General features: G+C 36.5%; 1 protein-coding gene across 2 annotated transcripts in view; it reads right to left on the reverse strand.

The window, feature by feature from the left end:
- Window positions 1-526: 526 nt before the first annotated feature.
- The window catches only part of EFL1 (elongation factor like GTPase 1), a 69,014-nt gene continuing 50,065 nt past the window's right edge, over window positions 527-19,475 (reverse strand). For both annotated transcript variants that reach the window (XM_017805105.1, XM_017805106.1), the window contains exons 18-20: window positions 15,800-16,797; window positions 11,084-11,268; window positions 527-1,061 (exon numbers count right to left, since the gene is read on the reverse strand). In XM_017805105.1, the coding sequence (XP_017660594.1) occupies window positions 873-1,061; window positions 11,084-11,268; window positions 15,800-16,797 (1,372 nt within the window). In that variant the 3' untranslated portion in view covers window positions 527-872. The remainder of the gene's footprint in view (window positions 1,062-11,083; window positions 11,269-15,799; window positions 16,798-19,475) is intronic.

Raw genomic sequence — 19,475 nt, forward strand, 5'->3', positions numbered from 1 at the left:
TTACCCCCTGTGGGGACTTTTTTCCTGTTAATCTTGGTCTGAATCATTTTGGAGCCTTCTGCATCTTAGACACCTGCAAAGAGCAAGATATTTTGTATATTTTTGCAAGTGTCCCTTTTCACTGAATTCAAAACAACAGGGTGAATGGGTAGAATTTCTCGAAGAGTCTGTAAACACACACACAGGACTGGCAGAAGTAGCTGCATGTCTAGTTCAGAGACAGCAGCTCCCACTTTAGGATAATCCTATGAAGTTTTAATAAGATGACTTCGAAGGAAGGAAAAAAGAAAAATCTTGCTTGGTTTTTTAAAGGGCTTAAGTCTTCCACATGTGCTATTTTTGACCTTTGAATTAAAGAAGATACATTACTGCTTTAGGTTAACTGCTTACATGAGGAACAGAGTAAAACAAACACTTTAGAAACTTCTAATAGGCTTAGAACTATTTACATACAGGTAACTATGGAAAGTATTGGTGAGAAACAAATACATTACAGAAGTTAATTTAAAAAACAGAGTCAAAACCATTAAATTCAGTGCATAGTTTATTTGCAACAAGCTAACTAACCAGCTCTAACTAAAACTACACATGATAAATCAGAAAGAAACAAATTTGGAGTTCCTAATCCTTGTGACAGGAGGTTCAATTGGGTGGCAAATTTTAAAAATTTATACCAACTGCCTATATTTTATGTTAATAAATAAACTATTTTCTCTGTATAAAAGTTGGAAAGGCTTAAGTTTATTAAAACATAAGCCACAGATATAGCATGTAAGAAAAATGGTGTCAAAGAACGAAGTCCAGATGAAATTTTGAATCTGCTGCATAGAAAATAATCCAGCTGAGTCAGGAGAGAAAGGAGACAGACACAGCTACTTATTTCTGCTGAGAGTTCTTTGCTTTTCAGCATGCTCCACAATTTTTTCTTCTACATACAGTCCCTTTCTCTTTCTTACTGCATTCATGTACTTGCGGGCCTGGTTCTCCGAGTCCGCCTTTTCCCCAAAGTGCAAATATTCTTCCTCGGTCGTTGGTACCCAGAATGGGTCACTTGAAATGATCTATAAAAAGAAACAAACAAAAAAAAATAAAATAGTACAAAAGTTTATTAGTATAATTTCAGGTAATCGATTGCTAAAGTAGAGAAATATGAAAGCAGAGCAGATAAAGTCTTCTGGAAAGCCTGCAATTAGCTATTTAAGCAGAAAAGAGTTAAGACACACTATGTAGCACTTGTCCTAAGAAGCCCATGATAACTTTTCAAATTCAGATAATTTCACAATTATCTGCATAGAATTTTTTTCTAAAAGCAATTTTAATTGTCAGTCAGCAAACAGTGCCAAATAACATTCAGAAAAGCCTCAATTTTCATTAAGGAACTTCGAATATTATCTCACGATGATTTTATTAGAATTTAGGAGAACTGAAGGTTTCTGCTCATTTCTGTGCCCTATGTTCTTCAATCCCAATCCTGAGTTGGACAGATGGTTTAAAAATTACTGTTTCTGGTTCTAACATATTTAGCAGAGCTGTTCTTACAGCTTATTAGCCCTCATCTAGAAGAGATTTTAGATCTAACATGATCACAGAATGATTGCACACAATAATTGGATCATTACCCCACTTCATCTTATATATCCCACACTTCTCCGACTACCACAGAGAGTATTTACAAAGATCTAATTATCTTACAAGTCTTTAAAGTCTTTTCTCATTTCATTCTACATAACAAGGCTACAAAATTTTTAATTCCCCAAGTCAGAAGAGATATTTACCCTCTACCTCTGGACTGTGTAAATATCACACAAATCCTAGGCTTATGGTAACTAGCTAACCAAAGGTAACAATTTAATCTGTTACTGTTAGTGACTCTCATATTACTTTCAGAAATTTTAGTTTTACAAGTGTTTTAAGACCTAAAGAAGTAAGGGCTCTCCCTCCCACCCCAAATCTAAGCTCCTAAGAATCCACCTCAGTTCTACCCATATGTATAATTGCTGCAGGCACCAGAAATTACTCCTAAGTCATTAAGAGTGATCATCAAGTCTTAAGCACATAGAACATGTAGGTGTAATCAAATCTGGAAAATGCTCCCTAGAGAACTGATGTCTGGGTGTCCAACCAAAATTGCACAGCCTTACAGTCCTGAGATTTAACTTTTCTTCCCATCAGAGGACAAATAACAACAGAGCAGAGTAAAAAATCACCATAGTTAATGAGCATTAAGGAACTCAGAGAAAAATAACAAGATCACTTTCCAAGAACCCTAAAAATGAACACCAGGGAGGGACAGAATTAACCATATTCTGTTATACAGGTTCTACTGGAAATTTCAAAAATACTTATTTTACTTCATTGCACATTTCCTCAAAAGATACAGTTACAAGTAACATATTTTTGCTAAAAAAAAAAATAAATATAATACTGTATCCATTTCTTAAACAAAATCCTCATGGAAAAAAGAGTGCAGACAAGTATTAGTTACTGCAAGAATTACGATAGTTACAACAATAATTGAGCATATTACTGTATAATAATTTCCAAAAATTAGCACTAGCACTAATAACTGACAAGTAGAGAACAAATTTCCCTAAACTACCAATTTTAGCTGAATGTTATAAATCTTTTCTACTATTACAACCTTTCTCTTCTGACAAATCCTTTCCATTGCCATATGATATTTCAACCCAAGTAGAATTTCCTAAAGCTTAAGTTACACAAACTAACAAGAAGAGAAATTAAAACCTGATGACTTAAGATGGCCATTTTTCCCCAGAAACATCAACAATTTTGAGTCCTAATTTAATACCTCATCTTAAATAACACCTAACACAACCAAACCAATTACATTTTCAGGGGAGTTAGGAGAATGAATATGGCAGATGTCTAGTTTGTATTAGGCAACACTGAAGGTTCAATCCTGCAAAAATAGTATGTAAAGCTAAACCAAGAAAACCAGTTCTAGTTTGCCACAGCTAAGCACATACATAGTCCTGTTAAATTAAGTGGGTATTACTCGTGCTGAAAGTGACAGCCAATCTCAATTATTTATGTGGGAAATAACTATGCACTGGGTTGTCTGGCTGAAAACCAAAAGCAAGTAGAGCTCAGAAATAAACAGTATGAAACTCAGCTTTCCAAATTTTTCTATGTTTATTTTTAACATAAACGTAGGGACTGTCTAACCACAGAAGAATCTGCCTGAGTCATACCCATTCTGGAATCTTGCACAGGGCCTTATAACCAATGCTTAGAAACTTAAAGGTGATTCCTTGACAGCTTACACCAATAAAAAAAGAATGGTCCCCATTTTTTGAGACTTTGAAAGTTTTACCATTATTTTATTCCTTAGAAACAGAGAAAAAGGGCAGTGAGGATTGCCTGTTGACTGAATGAAGTTGTAGTGATGCTCATCCTGAACATCTTAATAATATAAAGCTACCAGGGACTTCCCTGTTCATGATCTGCTTAAATAGCTGAACAAACAAAAATTTCAAAGTCTGAGAACACATGAAAAAGAAAAGATAACTCATGCTCAATGGATTTGCTCCAGACTGTACTACTGAGAGCGGTCATACAGCTACAAACTATGATAACTTAAAAGGCTGTTACTATCCCCTTTGATGAATTTTTTTCTACATTAGCAAGAAATGTAACACCCAGAAGTCATGCCCAGAGAGAAACAGTGAAGCAGCAGTTCTTGAAGAATGAATACAACAGAGGAGTCCAAAAGTATACAAAATTCAACTTACAGATCTCATCTACCTGTAAATATTTAGATACTGCAGTGATGGATGCTTAAGAAAATCCCCAGGTTTGACAGACTGGCTCTTTCAATAATTGATGAAAGACCTGCTCTACTGAAGTTTTGCCCTGAATACTTCTTCCACTGATAATAATTCTTTATCCTTCAACAGGCCTCAGGAAAGTCAGCATAACAGGAGGCTCAAATTTATGTACTGGCTACTAATAAGTAGCCAACAAGGGTAAACCTGCAAACTTACTGCAGCTCAGGGCTACGGAATCCTGAGTGAACCTCGTACTGCTACATGATGCACAGCTGCTCTGTGAAGAGGTTAATTAGGTTCCAAAAACTACCTCAGGAGCTAGTTTTGCTTCTCAACCTGTTTAAATAATTCAGCCACTACACACTGCTCCTAGAGCAACATCTGGTGGCATGAGAAATTTGTGTTAGAGGACCATGGCTACCTAAATGGTGCAGACACTGCAAAAGGTGAGTTATTCAGCACGTGTGTTACCACACCCTGGTAAGTAATGAGAAAGAGGAAGCCAGATCAGCTGAGTCAGCTGGAATCTGGGGCACCAGCTGTGCATCTCCTTTAAGAAGTCACTGTAACCCTAAAATGAGTACACAGAGGTGCTACTGCCACAGAGACACAAAAATAAGCAGGAAGTTTTCTTTTTTAAGAGTTCTGATTCTCTAAGTGAAGGTGAGGACACAAACTAGACTGTTCCTCTTTATTCACATCATATTAATGTATCAAAGCAAATGCTCATAGCAGGTGGCATCTATCAGTCCCCATGCTCCCCATAATACAGTGCAAGCAAGCAAAAGGAAGAAAACGTTTCCCTATAACGCTCCCAAAGCATTGTCAGCAATTTCCTTACAACAGGGACTGTCACAATGGTGGATCTGGGCTTCCGGGAATCAGAGCTGAGAACCTTTTTAGGCCCTGAGCTATTGTTTGTATTCATGGGAACCACACAGGGATGGCTCTGGAATTTGTGACAGAAATTGAGTTTTTGCCTGGATAAAGTCCTAAATGATTAATTAGATTCTAAACGGATCAATCCTTCTGGAATATGATGTAGTTATTTCACAGACAGCATTTACTGTGGATCCCAAAAGATCCACAGGATCAAAGCAGAAAAGATGTTCAGAAACACTATGTTGTATGTCACTTTAAAATTAAATTTAGATTTTTCCATATACTAATTTTTCAGATAAAATTTGTTCAAACTATGACTTAAAATCAAAAAACCCCAGTCAAATATATTCTGAAGTGTGTCCCATCACTTAGTGCAGAACTATGAGCCCATTCTAGGTATAAATAAAACAGTTTATAATGTAGTCAGCTGGGATTAGGTATTCCAAAAGAAGTGAATGCATTACTTAAAACACTGTAAGTGAAGGGTATTCTCGAGAAAAAGAAATCATTCTAAAGCAAGATGTTTCATTAAATATCACTATTCAAAGCAACACACCCAAACAATGAAGTCTCATAAGACTTGTTCAGTTACAGCATGCAGAGCAGCTCAGGCAAAACAGATGTCACTTTTTTTCAGCCTAACAGCTACACATTAATTATTCAAGCAATAAATGCTTGTATCTTTGTCAGAGACATAATCTGAATACCTGCAATAACCAATCAATAAAAATAGAAATACTACGAGCATACTATGTTAATACTGAAAGATGCCAGTGTGTACTAATCCTGCAAATGATTATGTAAGCTAATCAAGCTTGTCAATAAGACATGAGTTAGAGCAGATCACTTGCACTTCAAGAGGACTTGGAATTTTAAGCCTTAATTTGAGGATGATTTATTATTTGCATTTCAGTGTCACCCAGATGGCTCCAATACTGATCCTGGTCCCATTGTCTAGTGCATTTCACAAAATGATGGTATGAAACAGCCTCTGCCTAAGGCAGCCTAATTATGCAAAACAAGGTTGAGAGAAGCATCAAAAGCAAACAGAAGGGATCTGCCTAGTTCATCCAAAAGGTCAGGCAGATCTGGGAACACAGCCATGTTCCTAGTAGCATTTCCCCTACTGGTCCTTACTGCCTGATGAAGACAGAAAATTTCTTCGGAGCCAAATATCATCAATGTGGAAAATCTTTAGTTGGACGATGAATAGAAAGAGCAGGGCAACACTGTCTGAGGGAGATTTTAAGATCAGCAAGCAACATTATGGCCTTTGTGAACTGCTTAACAAGAAACACTACAGTCAGTACCACCAGCAGCCCTCAGCACACCAGGATAAACTTTATGCCAGACATTCCTTTAAAAAAAAAAAATTCAGAACTATTATGCACAATTTCAAAGATGATACAGGTGTCAGTGTATCAGAATGCCTTCTACTTTTGAAAACTTGATGCAGGAAAGATACTTCAAGAGCATTTGCAGCTCCAGTGGCGTCCATCACCTACTAATGACATAGACTGTGCAACTTAAAAAGGTACAGATGATATACACACATGGAATGCCTGAAGTGGCCCTGGAAAAGGAAAATTTTCAGGTAAACTTACTTTCAGGTAAAATGGCAGAACTTTGCAGAGGTTTATGTGAATAGTTACCTGCTGTTTTTTCAAAACAGCATATGTAATGTGCTGAGTAATGCTGTATACGAGTGCTTCTGCACTGAGCACAGACAAATGCAAGGCCATTTGGATACAGGCAGTGTGCTTCCAGAACAGAGAATACCATACATGTATGTGTTAGGAGTGTAGATGCCCTACAGGCAAAACGAGCCTCTGAAAGTATCACATAATTTGGAGCTACTATTCACAATATATAAGGGGGACTGCCAAGGCCTTAAAATGCCCTGCCAGACACAAGAACTTCTCTTACAAGAAATAATATAATAATGAACACTTACACAGTTATAAAATAAACTCATACAAGTTTATTTTGGCTCAAGAGCATCATCCTTGTTTGTGTCTCAATGAGCTAAGCTTTAGCCTTGACTTCAGTCAGTAGCTGCAAACAGGAATTTGGTAACTGGAAATAAAAAAAGGAGACGTGTGGCTCTACTGCTGCATTTTTTCCCATTACTTAAGAAACATGAATTGAGAGAGAGAATTAAAGCCACACCACTAACACTTTTATTTACTGCTTCAATTAGCTTCAAATGTCCTTGTCAATACAATGAGCTTCTCATATTTGAAAGGTTCCAGGTTACTCCTAGAATTCATTTATGTGCCTGAACTGGCACTGGCACAATAATGTATGTAAAGTTACAGTTCAAAGCTAGAGTAGACTCACAGATTCTTCAAGTCTCTCTCATTACTTTAGCCTGCTTCCTGTTTAATTCAAGCCTAACAATCTCATCCAGCAACTTCTATATTAAGCCTCATCTTCCAAGTTGTAAAATGATGTACAATTTGAAAAGAATGAATTCAAATCCAGAATACAAAACTTCCAGATTCAGAATGCCTCCTCATATTCTTAGCAATTACTACATGCAGCCCTTCTCTTTCTGTTTCTCCAGAGTCCTGATAGACACTATTCTACTTAGAGATAGTAGATAAGGGATAACGAAAAAGAATTCTGATTAAACATGTTTGCAGCTCACTCATGCCCCCCCCAAGAATAAAAGTGTGTCTAACAGCCAATCATTATGCAATTTAAGAGATGTGAATTAACAGAAATACTGCACATTTCACAACTTTACAACTAGTAGATGTCTTTGACAATTTCCAGACTAACTGAAAATTCAATCAACATCTGTATAGAGCCACATGCATTATATTTTTACTTATAACAGATTCCCAAATGGGATTAGAGTTCCATTATTCTAAGCATTGTGCAATCATAAATATCTTCTTGTTCAGAGAACCTTATGATTAAGCTAAAATGACATGACTAAAAGATTGAACTGCAAAGAATAGAGAGACAACAAAGGAAACAGGCTCAAACAAAAACATATACTAACTGAAGGTGTATTACTAATTCAAGGATTAAAAAAAAATACAAGTAGTTCATAATTATCCTAAAGTTAAATATTTTAAACTAACAATTCAGAAGAAAGCTGATACTGAAATCTATGAAAATACTGCCAAGTAAACCCAACACACCTAACATTTGCCTAGGCTTATCATAGAGGAAAATGCCTGACTAACTTTAAAAATTAATTTGTGTAAGCTGGGACCAAACTGAAAGCTCCCACTAATGGTTACTTGGTGCTGTCCTCTACCAGCAGGAATAAATTATATAAGCATGCCAGAAGAAACTAATAAAAAAGGAGTATGTGACAAGATAGACCTCGATACATGTATTGCTCCGTCCCCTGGGGCTGGAGCAATCTGAACTACACAAAATACGTTCATTAACTGAAGGGAAAAAAAAGGTAATATCATTTCCACAGAGACCAAAATGGCTTCATTTAAATGTAGGCTCTATCATTGACCTTCCTGTGTTTAGAGTCTACAAATCATGTTAATGAAATATAATAAAAGAGTCAATTCAAGCCTTAATTCTTTAAACGTGCTCTATGTATGTGATGTCCATGAGATTAAGTGTTTAAAAGTTCAAAAATCCAAAAAAGCATCTACTTCACTAAGTGTAAAATGAGGTTAAACAACATGTTAGAAGGAATCTGTGTAGACAAATGCATGTCCCAGGTACTCAGCTAATGAGGTGAGCACTCTGAGAAAACACCATTAACACAGAATTAATTCCAAATGTCATGGAAAGGTTTGGATATCATGCAATTAAAGCAGCAGCCATACCCTGGCAGAACAAAATGCAGAACAAAACCAAGTAGCTACTGCATTTTCTTCCCATTTTTAACACTAAGGAAAAAATACTTTAAGATTATACAGTTCACATCATATTATCTCACACAGTGATAAATTAAGTAACAGGGATTCAAATAAAATGCTGGTGTTTATCATTTATATACATATACCATTATAATTCATCACTAAGGTGGCAATGTCAAAGTCATGCCTAACATCTGATGCAACTTGACAGTTTTTTATTTGAGGGTTTTCTTTTGTGCAGAATACAGAGACAAAAATAAACAGGATCTGAGACACAAACCATTTCTCATGGCTTCCCTGTCATGCCACCACTAGAGATTCTGAAAATTGTATTTATTTAGCAATTCTGCTGATGATGGGAGAGTAACATGCACTCCTTCTGCCACCACTGCACAGAGCCAACATTACTAGCAGCTTAGTAAAAGGCTTATTTTGTCACAAAAATATGTTAGCATGGCTTTCAATGAGACAAAAAATCCCAATGCTCCCGACTGGTAGATTTGCCAGGTGGAGAGGTGACTGGCTTACACAATAATTTTTCCTACTATATTTTAACATACGAGCTGCAATTATAATCTCTCCTCAGAGTCAATTCTAGAAAATGTTGCCAGTTGTTCAAATTTCCCTTTCCCATACATATCTATAATTATGTGTGAACATTCTCTTATGTGAAGTTCATAACATCTGAGAGTGAACACACAGCCCAAGGTTTGTGGTGGAAGGCCAAGAGACACGGGGTTTGCGTTTTTCCTTAGTGTTGGAGCACAGTAGCTACAACCTTAAAGAAGCTGGCACAGAACAATGGTTAGCTGGAATTATCATCCTTCTGACTGATATTTCTTTAGGGCACTGATATCAGAGGCCATTCAGACAAAAGACCAGTTGCACTTGAGATGAGAACATCCAAACTGACAAGATTGCTGTATATGCAATACTGCCAACACTCACTGGTTAAGGTATCTGACCTGTAACTGCCTTACACCAAGATCCCTATATTCAAAAGCTGTAGTTTGGCAATTTTTTATGCGTATACCATCTATGGAGGGTTGTCCTTTTTTTTCCTTTTTGCATTCTGTGTAGCTGGTTTTCTCTACTGTGGTTCTCTGTGAAGTCAAACTTAATTACAAATGAAATGCATCAGCATTGAGGGAGGAGAGGCAAGTCCCTGGTCCTTGCATCTTCTAACATCAGGAAGGTACCACTGCTAAAGAAGATACTTTTCTAAGTGTACTCTTTCAAGGATTCCCAACTCTTGTTAGCACACGGCTGGTTTGCAGAGGTCCTCCTTTTCCACTGGTATCCACAAAAAATTCCTGAGGCAGTTACAACAATTACTAACAAAGAAATACTGTTAGTGGAGTATTTAACAGATACTACCTACCAAGACAATTTAGCTACAGAAACTGAGGAAGAACCCACACCATGTGAAAAACCAGCACATATTTCAGAAAGAAACAGTGGTGAGCAGTCCATAGCTGGCAACTTCATGGAGTATTACTGACCTTAAAAATCTGTGGTTGGTTGTACTCAGAGACTTGACATTTGAGGTAACAAAATAAATCAGAAGATGAAACAAACAAAGAGAAAGACTTCTCATCCATTTACAAAAGTTTCTACTGGCTTCTAACATCAAATAAAGGAACACCTGACTAAAACAAACAAACAAAAAAAAACCCCAGGCAAACCCAGGAAAATCTAGACTTCATAGTTAATTTAAAAAATTTAATGTGAAAAGTTTATACTGACTCTTGCCCTTGAACCCATTTTTAGCTCCTTCAGTGGAGTCTTTTGAGGAGCCCTACAATGCAGGTGGTTTGTCTTAAAGAAGGAACTCTGACTTACAGCTTCTTCTATTTCTCCTTGAAGACCTACTGTCCACATCATAGGAACAAACTACAGTACACTTTCAGCTGTTGACACTCCTCATCTGCTTTCCCACTTGCATGTTGAAATCCTTTAAACCTTCACACTTACCTCTTCATTTAAGTTACAAAGATGACCAAAGGGAATGATTCTGAGGACACCTCCACTTACTATCGGCACTTAATTTTGAAAGAATGAAATCTATCCCCTTTGCCTTTAAGTATGAAAATATATGTTGATTTGGAATATATAAGGACAAAAAAAATACCTAAGTCCCTGCTAACCCTTAAAAGGTTAACTTTCACGTGCATTATATTTATTGATACGTTTTCTGTTAGTGGTAGGTTGGGGTTGTTTTGTGGTTTTGGGTTTTTTCCCACTCCCAAAGAAGTTCACCAGAAAACTCATGAAAAAAGGCACATAAAATTCAGTAAAACACATTTATGAAGAATCAGTTTCAATTATGAAGGACTTACTTTCTACTGAAATAAAAAAAGCATCCCATCTAAACAAAATGTAAACACAGTTGTGAACAGTATATCTTTAAAAAGAAGTAAGACTAACATAAGGCTACATTTTTCCTCTTCATTTCAAAAAAAGAATTAATCAAATGCCTTGACCAAAACTTAACCTTTTCCGCTTATTATTCCAGTCTGCCACATCTACAGGAAATAGATCACCAAAACAGATGGAGTGAATAGATATTTTTACCTCCCAGTGGCTGAACACCAGCTGTGGACTCGCCAGGCCACTGGTTCTCTTCCTGATTTCATCAGCAAAACCAAAGCTTTCTGCTACTGGCAGGACAGCCTTAATAATAAACACATCCGTCCCCTCTTTCATCTCCTCTTGTAACACTCTGCCTTCTCTCTTGGACAGGACAGCATACACACGACCTGCAAAGACAGAATTCTGATGAGCTTACCAGCACATTTATATTCTGCATCATTAAGTACATAAATACTTGTTCAGGAAGCTTCAGCATTAAGTAAAATTAAGCACAGCTTCTTTGGCTAAAATTCTTCCTTGTAATTCGATCAATTAAGCAGATCCATTAAATTCAAACAACCAACATAATCTGCCAGTACAATGTAAAGAATCATATGAGTAACATTTAATACATTATGACTACTGTATAAATCCACAGAGGTACATTTTACACAATCATATGACTGATTTTAAAAGGCACTTTGTCAGATTATGTGCCTAACTTGCTTTATTTCTCACAACCAAATATTTGAGAGTCATTACGAAGAAATATTACTCTCTTTCAGGAATTGTATCTTAGCTACCTTTAGAAATTTGTTTGGATTACCCTATCACCGAAAACTAGCTTATCTGAAATACTACATATTTATTATGTTTAATGTGTTCAATTAGTTTTTTAATTAATGCAGTCTTAAGTTAGTCATGGATAATTTCAATTCTCTTTCCCAAATTAATACTCAATCCATTGAAATACAGTGTACATATCATGAAAGTAGTTGTGAAAATGTCCATGCTTGACTTTACAGTAGGCAATAAATTTTTTAAATCAGTTTTGCTAACTTATGATTAAGTATTCTACAGACAAAACCTAACAAATACATTTGTGTTGATCAAGATAAAAAGATCAAGGTAAAAAGATCAAGAAAACCTACATACTGAAAAAATGGTTTAGGAATGCCCACATTTATGGACGTGAACAGTTAATAAGTATTAGATCTACAAATTAACTTTAAGAGTACCTTGCTGTGAAGAACAAGTTAATAACAATTTCTAAGAGGTTCAAATATATTATATTGCACTGAAGAAACATGAATACATACTGCTACCTTTTAAATAGCTGGGCAAAACTGATTCTTAATGGAAATAATTAGAAATATACATTACTTTGTAATAACTGCCACCTATTCTGATTTGACAGAAAGGTATCATTAAATACTACAGCCACATGCACTGATTTGCATATATATTGAGGAAATGTTGGAGTGGGTTTATTGCCTTTATTTTTAAAATACAGAATCTAGTCCTTTTTCAGGAAATTCAGCACAAGCACACAGTACAATTAAATCTTCCTATCAGATGCAAGGAATGAAGCATCAATTCAGCAGCAAACATTTCAGAGTTTTCAGTTCTCTAATAAAATGTGGATTGAAGTGCTCTTTCTATTATCACTGATAATTTTATCTGCCCATGCCCTTACCAGGACCTCCTCACTGTCCCTCTGACTGAACTTCACCTTTACTGTGCACAATAGTCTTCTTAATGTTCATGAGAAAATTGAGGAAATACTTAAGAGTCTACATTTAAAATCACAAAACGATTAAGGCATTCTGGAGATAAGGCACTGACCTTGCCAGGCATGTACGGCCTTGGTTAACATAACTAAGCAATTTCAAGTCTATGGAAATTTCAGAGAGTCCAAAATATTCTCAGATATGAAAGGGTCAGGTCTCAGCACAGCTCACAATTCAGTAACCGCTTTAAAATGCAAGTTTAAACGTTTCAAAAGAGTATCATATCATGGTCACTGTACATATACTGTGTATGTAACACACAGTATATATTAAAGGCAATTTGCTAAAGCAAGTAAGTTCAAAAACAGTTTATAGGTTATTTTACTGTTTTTAGTAGGACGTAGCAAACTTTCCATACATATTTAATAACTAAGGTAACATTTACTACAAAGTACACATTCTGGCCATAATTCACTGAAGATTATTCTTTGATGCCAGAAGACAATTTATAGCTTTAGTAAATGGTTTTTAGCTATATGTATTTGATCCCAGTAGTCTGGAGTGTTGGCTCAATCAATGGTGTCACAAAGAACCTATATAAGGGCTTCAGTTTTACCACTATGGGCAGACTGCATTATACCAAAGAAATATTGGTTCTACTCCAATTAGTTTAATGGATTTAGAAGCATCAATCACCAAGGAATACTGTAAGGCCTTATTCAAAACAGTTCAAACAGTTTTTCTGAAACCACAACAGTGCTTCAAAAACAGCTTCATGGTCCTGCAACATACAGAAGTCTGTGCATAATGGACTCACTTCCATTATGTATTAAGTCCAGCTCCTTGAAATATCCAGCTCCTGTTCACTGCTTTACTGAAGGATACTTTAAGTAAGTGAAAAATAAAGCTTCCTACTGGACAGAAAGACTGTGGAAGGAAACAGTATCACTATGTGCAAAAGCACAGGGGTCACCATAAACTTTGCAAACAGGGAAGAAGGAGTTGCTCTTCTATTTTGGATCTCCATGTCTTCACTCACACAACTCAGTCAGAGATAATACTATGAATTGATCTAAAATTTTAATAACTTAATTAAAAAAAATCACATTAAGGAATACTATCAAAATCCAAAACCTAAAGCTACAACAGAGTCCTGTCCCAACTATGTTTCACTGACACTTTTAAAATGAAAAGGCTGTCTACCTTTCAGTATCCAGAACACAAGAAAGAAAGAAGAGTTCAAAAGGTAGGAATAGCAGCAGGCAAAAGCTAATAACAGTAATTAAACGTGATACTAGTTCAGAACATTCTTCAGCTTTTGAGACTTTACACAGAACTTCCGTAAAGCAGGACTGGGCATAAAAATGGATTTTTCTAGTGAACTAACTGTAGGAATGAGATGCTCAAAGTATATCAAACAGCAGGTGTATGCAGGACCCAAGTCTAAACCCAAGGCCCATTATACTGGACATGGATAAGCTTGTAATACATCCCTGTGTTCCGCTCTCCTTGTTCCTCTCCTCAGCTCCAGTTCAGAAAAGTCTAATAGAAAAAGCTTTATATACTGAAAACTCTCCCAGAAGCATCTCAGAAACAAGCAGATCAATATGAAGACATATTAAACTTCACTGGGTATCAATGTATGGAATGCCATGGGGAAGAATAAAGTTACAAAAGCCAGTGGTTTCTCACATGTCAACTGCCAAGCCTGACTGGGCAGCAGGCATGTTTTTCACTTCCCCTAATGAGGATGCAATTTATTAGCTTAAATTTCCATAATAAAAATTAAACTCATGAATTTGTAATGAACTAAGTGCATGTCCATGGCTACTACCCCACAACTCACATTCATTAGATTGGACTAATTTGCTTGCATGTCTGAGTCCTAAATTACACTCATTAAAAATATATATATATGCATTAGAAAGCCATGCTTCCATTTGGGTTTATGGCACAATTGATGAGCCAATGCATGTTAATTCCCTCACTGCAAACAATCATGCTTTTTGGGCAGTGGGTATTTTGGAAAACAGCAATTTATATATACAGTGTTTTTGTGGTTTCAAAATTGATATCTTCCTTATAGCTTGATGTAGAGATAACATGTAACACTACGAAGTCTAGTTTTGATAGGCATTCTTACATGCTAGAAAAGATAGTTTAAAATGCCAAAGTTCTATGTCACAGTAAGTTGTATTTAAGGGAATGTGTTAATAAGCTTACCACAGGACACTTTTTGCCAGTACTGCGAGAAAAGAACAGGATCATGTATCTGTACAAAACAATTGCTCACTCAAAGGCATCTGTTTTCATTACATACAATTTTAAATTTTGCTCTCTGGACTGCTATCATTATGCTTGTGTTATGCTAAGATTTTTTACAACAAGTAATCAAATATTTTATTATTGTATATGGGATATGCTATAATTTCTGTCATGATTAGTACCATGAAAGTAAATTTGCCAATAGCTTAAATGCAGTGGAGGTTAGTTTAAAAGAAAATCTTTGTGCATTGGATTGGATTCAGCGTGCAAGCAACTCCCATGGAAAACTCCAAGAACAACTGTTAGGGTAAGTTAAGTGGTGTTGTAAGTAGGTCATAAAAACAAGTTTAAGTAGGTGTAAGTGGTAAGGTAATATAAGTGACACAATTTGGTATGCACTGGGTTTGCAAAGTGATCTACTTGCATACCAGAAGGACACAGATGCTACTTAAGAAAAACCAAAATTATCGACTGGACTGCAACAATAATTTAATGTTCCTTTTCCTGATTTTATTTCTATATTTTTTATTATATTAACTCAAGACATGTTGACATGCCATAAGATTCTGCCCTCACTTTACAAACAGGACAGGTTTCTCACCTCTTCATGGAGTTAATGATTAAACATATGGGCAATACTGATATTCATGGTTACTGAAGTTGATATTACAAAAACTCCATAAAAGGCAACATTTTGTATCTTACACTTCCAAAAAGGTATAGCATTGCTATTCATGCATATGTTTCAGATAAGCAAGAATGCTAAATTTTCATTCAGAACAGTATAAATACTACAGGCTTTAGAAAGTCACTGAAAAACTATAAAAAAATTTTGACAAAGCTTTTAATCAAGTTATAATTTCTGATTCAGTCTCCTTGATGAAACCTCAGCTTGGAACTCAGAAAGCAAATCCTTGACAAAGGTTTAATTTCTCTGTCTTACCCAACACTTCTGCAGTAGCCATGATTTCACAGGTGTACATTGCTGCCATGAGTCTCTGGGGTTTCGCCTGCAAGGCATAACGACAGGCTTCCTTCATGGTGGCAATCAGCTGTCCAGAGAAGGGACCATAACAATCTGCAAGTGACAACTCTCCCTTGGCTTTACTAATTTTCTCAGGTGATTCTGTACCACTTTGATTCCTGTCCTGGTGTTCACTTGCACTGTGACCTTCATCAGTGCTTCCTAGAGTATTATCTTCATTTTGTTGATGTTCTGTGGCATCATTTTCCCCTGAATCCTGCCTACTAGTTGACAGCATATCTCCAACTTTATTTATTTCCCATTTTTCCACTATAAAACAAACACCCATGAGGGGTTCTTCACACATGGGACCTGAAAGTGTAGCCAGCTGAAATCCACTTACTATGCTGTTGTCAAAGTCTCTGTATTTACTTACTTCTTTCACAGTGTTCCCAAGGCACTGCCACACAGACCTTTTATAGCCCTCAAAATTGTATAACAAAATATTAGGCCCACACTTCCGTGGTCCAAATGACCAGATCTGATCAACAGCATTTCTCCACTTTCTTCCCTGCAGATTTTTCTCCAACTTTTGTTTAAATTCTTTGATTCTATCAAGAGTCTTCTGATTTATCTCATGGGTTTTTTTATCTTCATTCAGAGATGTGTTGAGCTGCTCCATAGTTCGAATTAAGTCACTGTTTTCTTCAAGAAGTCGAGTTACCTCCTCAGGAAGTGGCATTGCTCTTACGCTGAGAGTAGCTTGTTTATTTGGAGTAGATATCGTAACAAGCCCATCTGAATCAACCTGAACTCCTTCAGGAATTTTATTTTGGTCCTCTTTTGTTTGGTGTATGACAGCAACTTTCTGCTGTTTTCCTATCTCCTCATTCACCATGTCGACTTTTGGAGGTCTTGTGATTGTCTCTCGGAACGGTATAATAGGTGCTGATACACTGATCTGTACCTTTGCAAACCTGTAAAACAAAGTTTAAAAATTAGTTTTCAAATTCTGAAAATATTTGTAAACCTGTGGGAGGTAGGGCAACGGCCTTAACATGGAACAGATGTTCATGAATAAATGTGATTGCAACACAGACTACTAGATAATGCATTTCAAACTCAAATTTTATGTACTTCAAAAAAGAAGCATTGCCTCTTACGTCTTCAAAAATATTTGGAAAGGAACTGAAGAAAATAAAAGCAAAAGCATTGCTCTGCCTCTTCGTAAATCACTGCTTCACCCACGTCTTGGAAACTATGTGCTGCTGTTCTCTGCCCTCAAAAGAAATACAATAGAACTAGAAAAACATTGAAAATAAAGATAATCAAAGGGACACAAGCACCAGCAGCCTTCAGATGCTTAAAGAGTACAAGAGAGGGTGCAAAATTACAAGGGGCACAGGGAAGGCTCATTAGGATTAACTGACAGCCAGAATACAAAAGACCCTCAACTGCAATGGACAGAGGCTCAGGAAAGCATCACAGTTACTCTGTTTTACTCCTCCCAAACTGTTGTGGGCCACACTGCTGCAGACATGCTACTGAGCAAGATGGACACTTGATTTCAACCAGTACATCTGCTCATGCAGTTGAGGTGCCCCAAGAAGATGAAGCACTGGGTAAGCTGAACAGAGGTAAGCCAGATCTGCCAACCCAGTAAAAGTACTCTATCTTCAGAGCCAGGAGCACTTGGAGAGCTGATACTCCCATTTTTTCAGCACTCCTGGCACAGCAACAAGCACAAAGTTAACAGAAATATTTTTGTCTTTTTGGTCTGATAACCACTGTTACAAAAGTTTCATGATAAAAAGTGATGCTTTAAAGTGAGGTGAAACATTTTAGGCATGTCAAATGTTATGAGTGATGGCAAGAAAAAAAGGAAGAATTACTTATTACGTTTATCTGACAAAGTTCAGAGTTGTGTATCCTTCTAAACCACTCAAGTTCTGAGCAGATTCATTAAGTGACAACAAAAGGACTAAGGAAAATTTCTTATGTCCTGATAAATCTTGACAGAGCGATAAAAAAAGTTGCAGAGAAAAAGCAAACTCAGGAGAACTGTCCTTTTTGCAGTTCTTCCAGGTACTTGCATTATACCAAAAACACAAACAGAACACCCCCACATGCAACTACTACCTTAATTCTGTTCCTCATTCTGAACAGAGTAATTTAACCCCCTTGTGCTTAGTATTTGCAATGTTCTTCGGAGAGAAAGTTCTAAAAATTTCTACTGTAAAAAGTAGAAAATAAATGTTCAAAGTTACAAGGTCTAATTTCTTACTAATTGAGAAGAAGAGCTAATTGGGAAGAAAAAAGAAAAACAAATTTAGCAAAATTAAGCAGAACATACATATTTAATCATTTAGATAAACACAGATGACTGATCTTTTAGTTGTTTCAATGTCTCTCCACATCTTTGACAATAAGTATCACTTGAACATAATTTTTTAAATACACACTGGGAAAGCTAAAATTAAGTATGTACTTCTGAACAAGTCTGATTAAAATCTTGACAAAGACAATACAATGTAGTTTGAATCCAGCAGAACCCTCAGTTGTAATCAGTCGAAAAACATCAACTCTGCAAAACCCAGTTGATGCAATTATGGTAGATGCTAACATAAGAATTCTGCACCACTACTTCAGGTGTGACTTAAACTATTTTGAATAACCTTTCCCGATATTTTGGGTGAAAAATTTGTGGATCACATTTTAAGGTCATCTATGCTGCCTCAATCCCTAGTTCACAATTTGCTATTCCAAATTATGCAAGCTTAGAAGAATTTAAACATTAGTACAGAAACACAGAGAGCTAATGCAGCTCGCACTTCAGAGCACAACTTTTCCTCTTCGCACTTTAATAGTTAACTAGTGCAAGTTTACCACTGTCAGAATTTACATGGAATCCATGAGGAATGGAGCAAGACAGGGATCCCATTCTGGGCTTTTCCTTTTAGAAAATGGGGAGAGAAGGAAGGGACAATTCTTGTCCCACAAGCCAATATGTGAGGGATGGCAGCTGAGAGATGCCAAATCCTCAGGGATGACTTGATGGAGCATAAGCCAGTAAACACACTTGTTCCCAGCTCCTTTTGGGAGATGGTGCCCAAGTGAGAAAAACAGGCATCAATGTCAGGCAGGACAATGGTGGGAGCCCTGCTGGTTTGTGCCTGCAGGTGTTTCTTGGTTTTGCTGACAATCCCTCAAGCACAGAGCGTTTTTGGGCTTTGGTAGTTTAGAACACTGCCAACATTTTCTTGAGGAATACAGCTAAAGGACACAAAATGGTCACTTCTGACAGTTTATCATTCTCTTAACAAAAGCCACATTAGATGACAACTCATAAAAACCCCAAAGTTATGCACATAAAACTAAAGGTTAGGAATGTAAATATAGGGATTGCTACTAGCTGCTATTATTTTAGGATTTTTTTCCAAATTTAGACTGTTGCCAGGAAGAAAGGCATTTATACAATCTTGCTATGCAAACTGCAGCTTAAGACAGGCACAACCAGTTTTGCTTTAACACATTACATTTAAGTAGGGTGTATTAATAAATGATACTACGTTTTTAGAAGTGGTAAAAATGTGTTGCACTAAGTTGTAATGAGGATAACCATTAACACATACTTCCAATTTTACAACTTCCATAG

The sequence above is a fragment of the Lepidothrix coronata genome, unplaced genomic scaffold, assembly GCF_001604755.1.
Source record: "Lepidothrix coronata isolate B3197 unplaced genomic scaffold, Lepidothrix_coronata-1.0 Scaffold11, whole genome shotgun sequence".
NCBI classification, from domain to species: domain Eukaryota; kingdom Metazoa; phylum Chordata; class Aves; order Passeriformes; family Pipridae; genus Lepidothrix; species Lepidothrix coronata.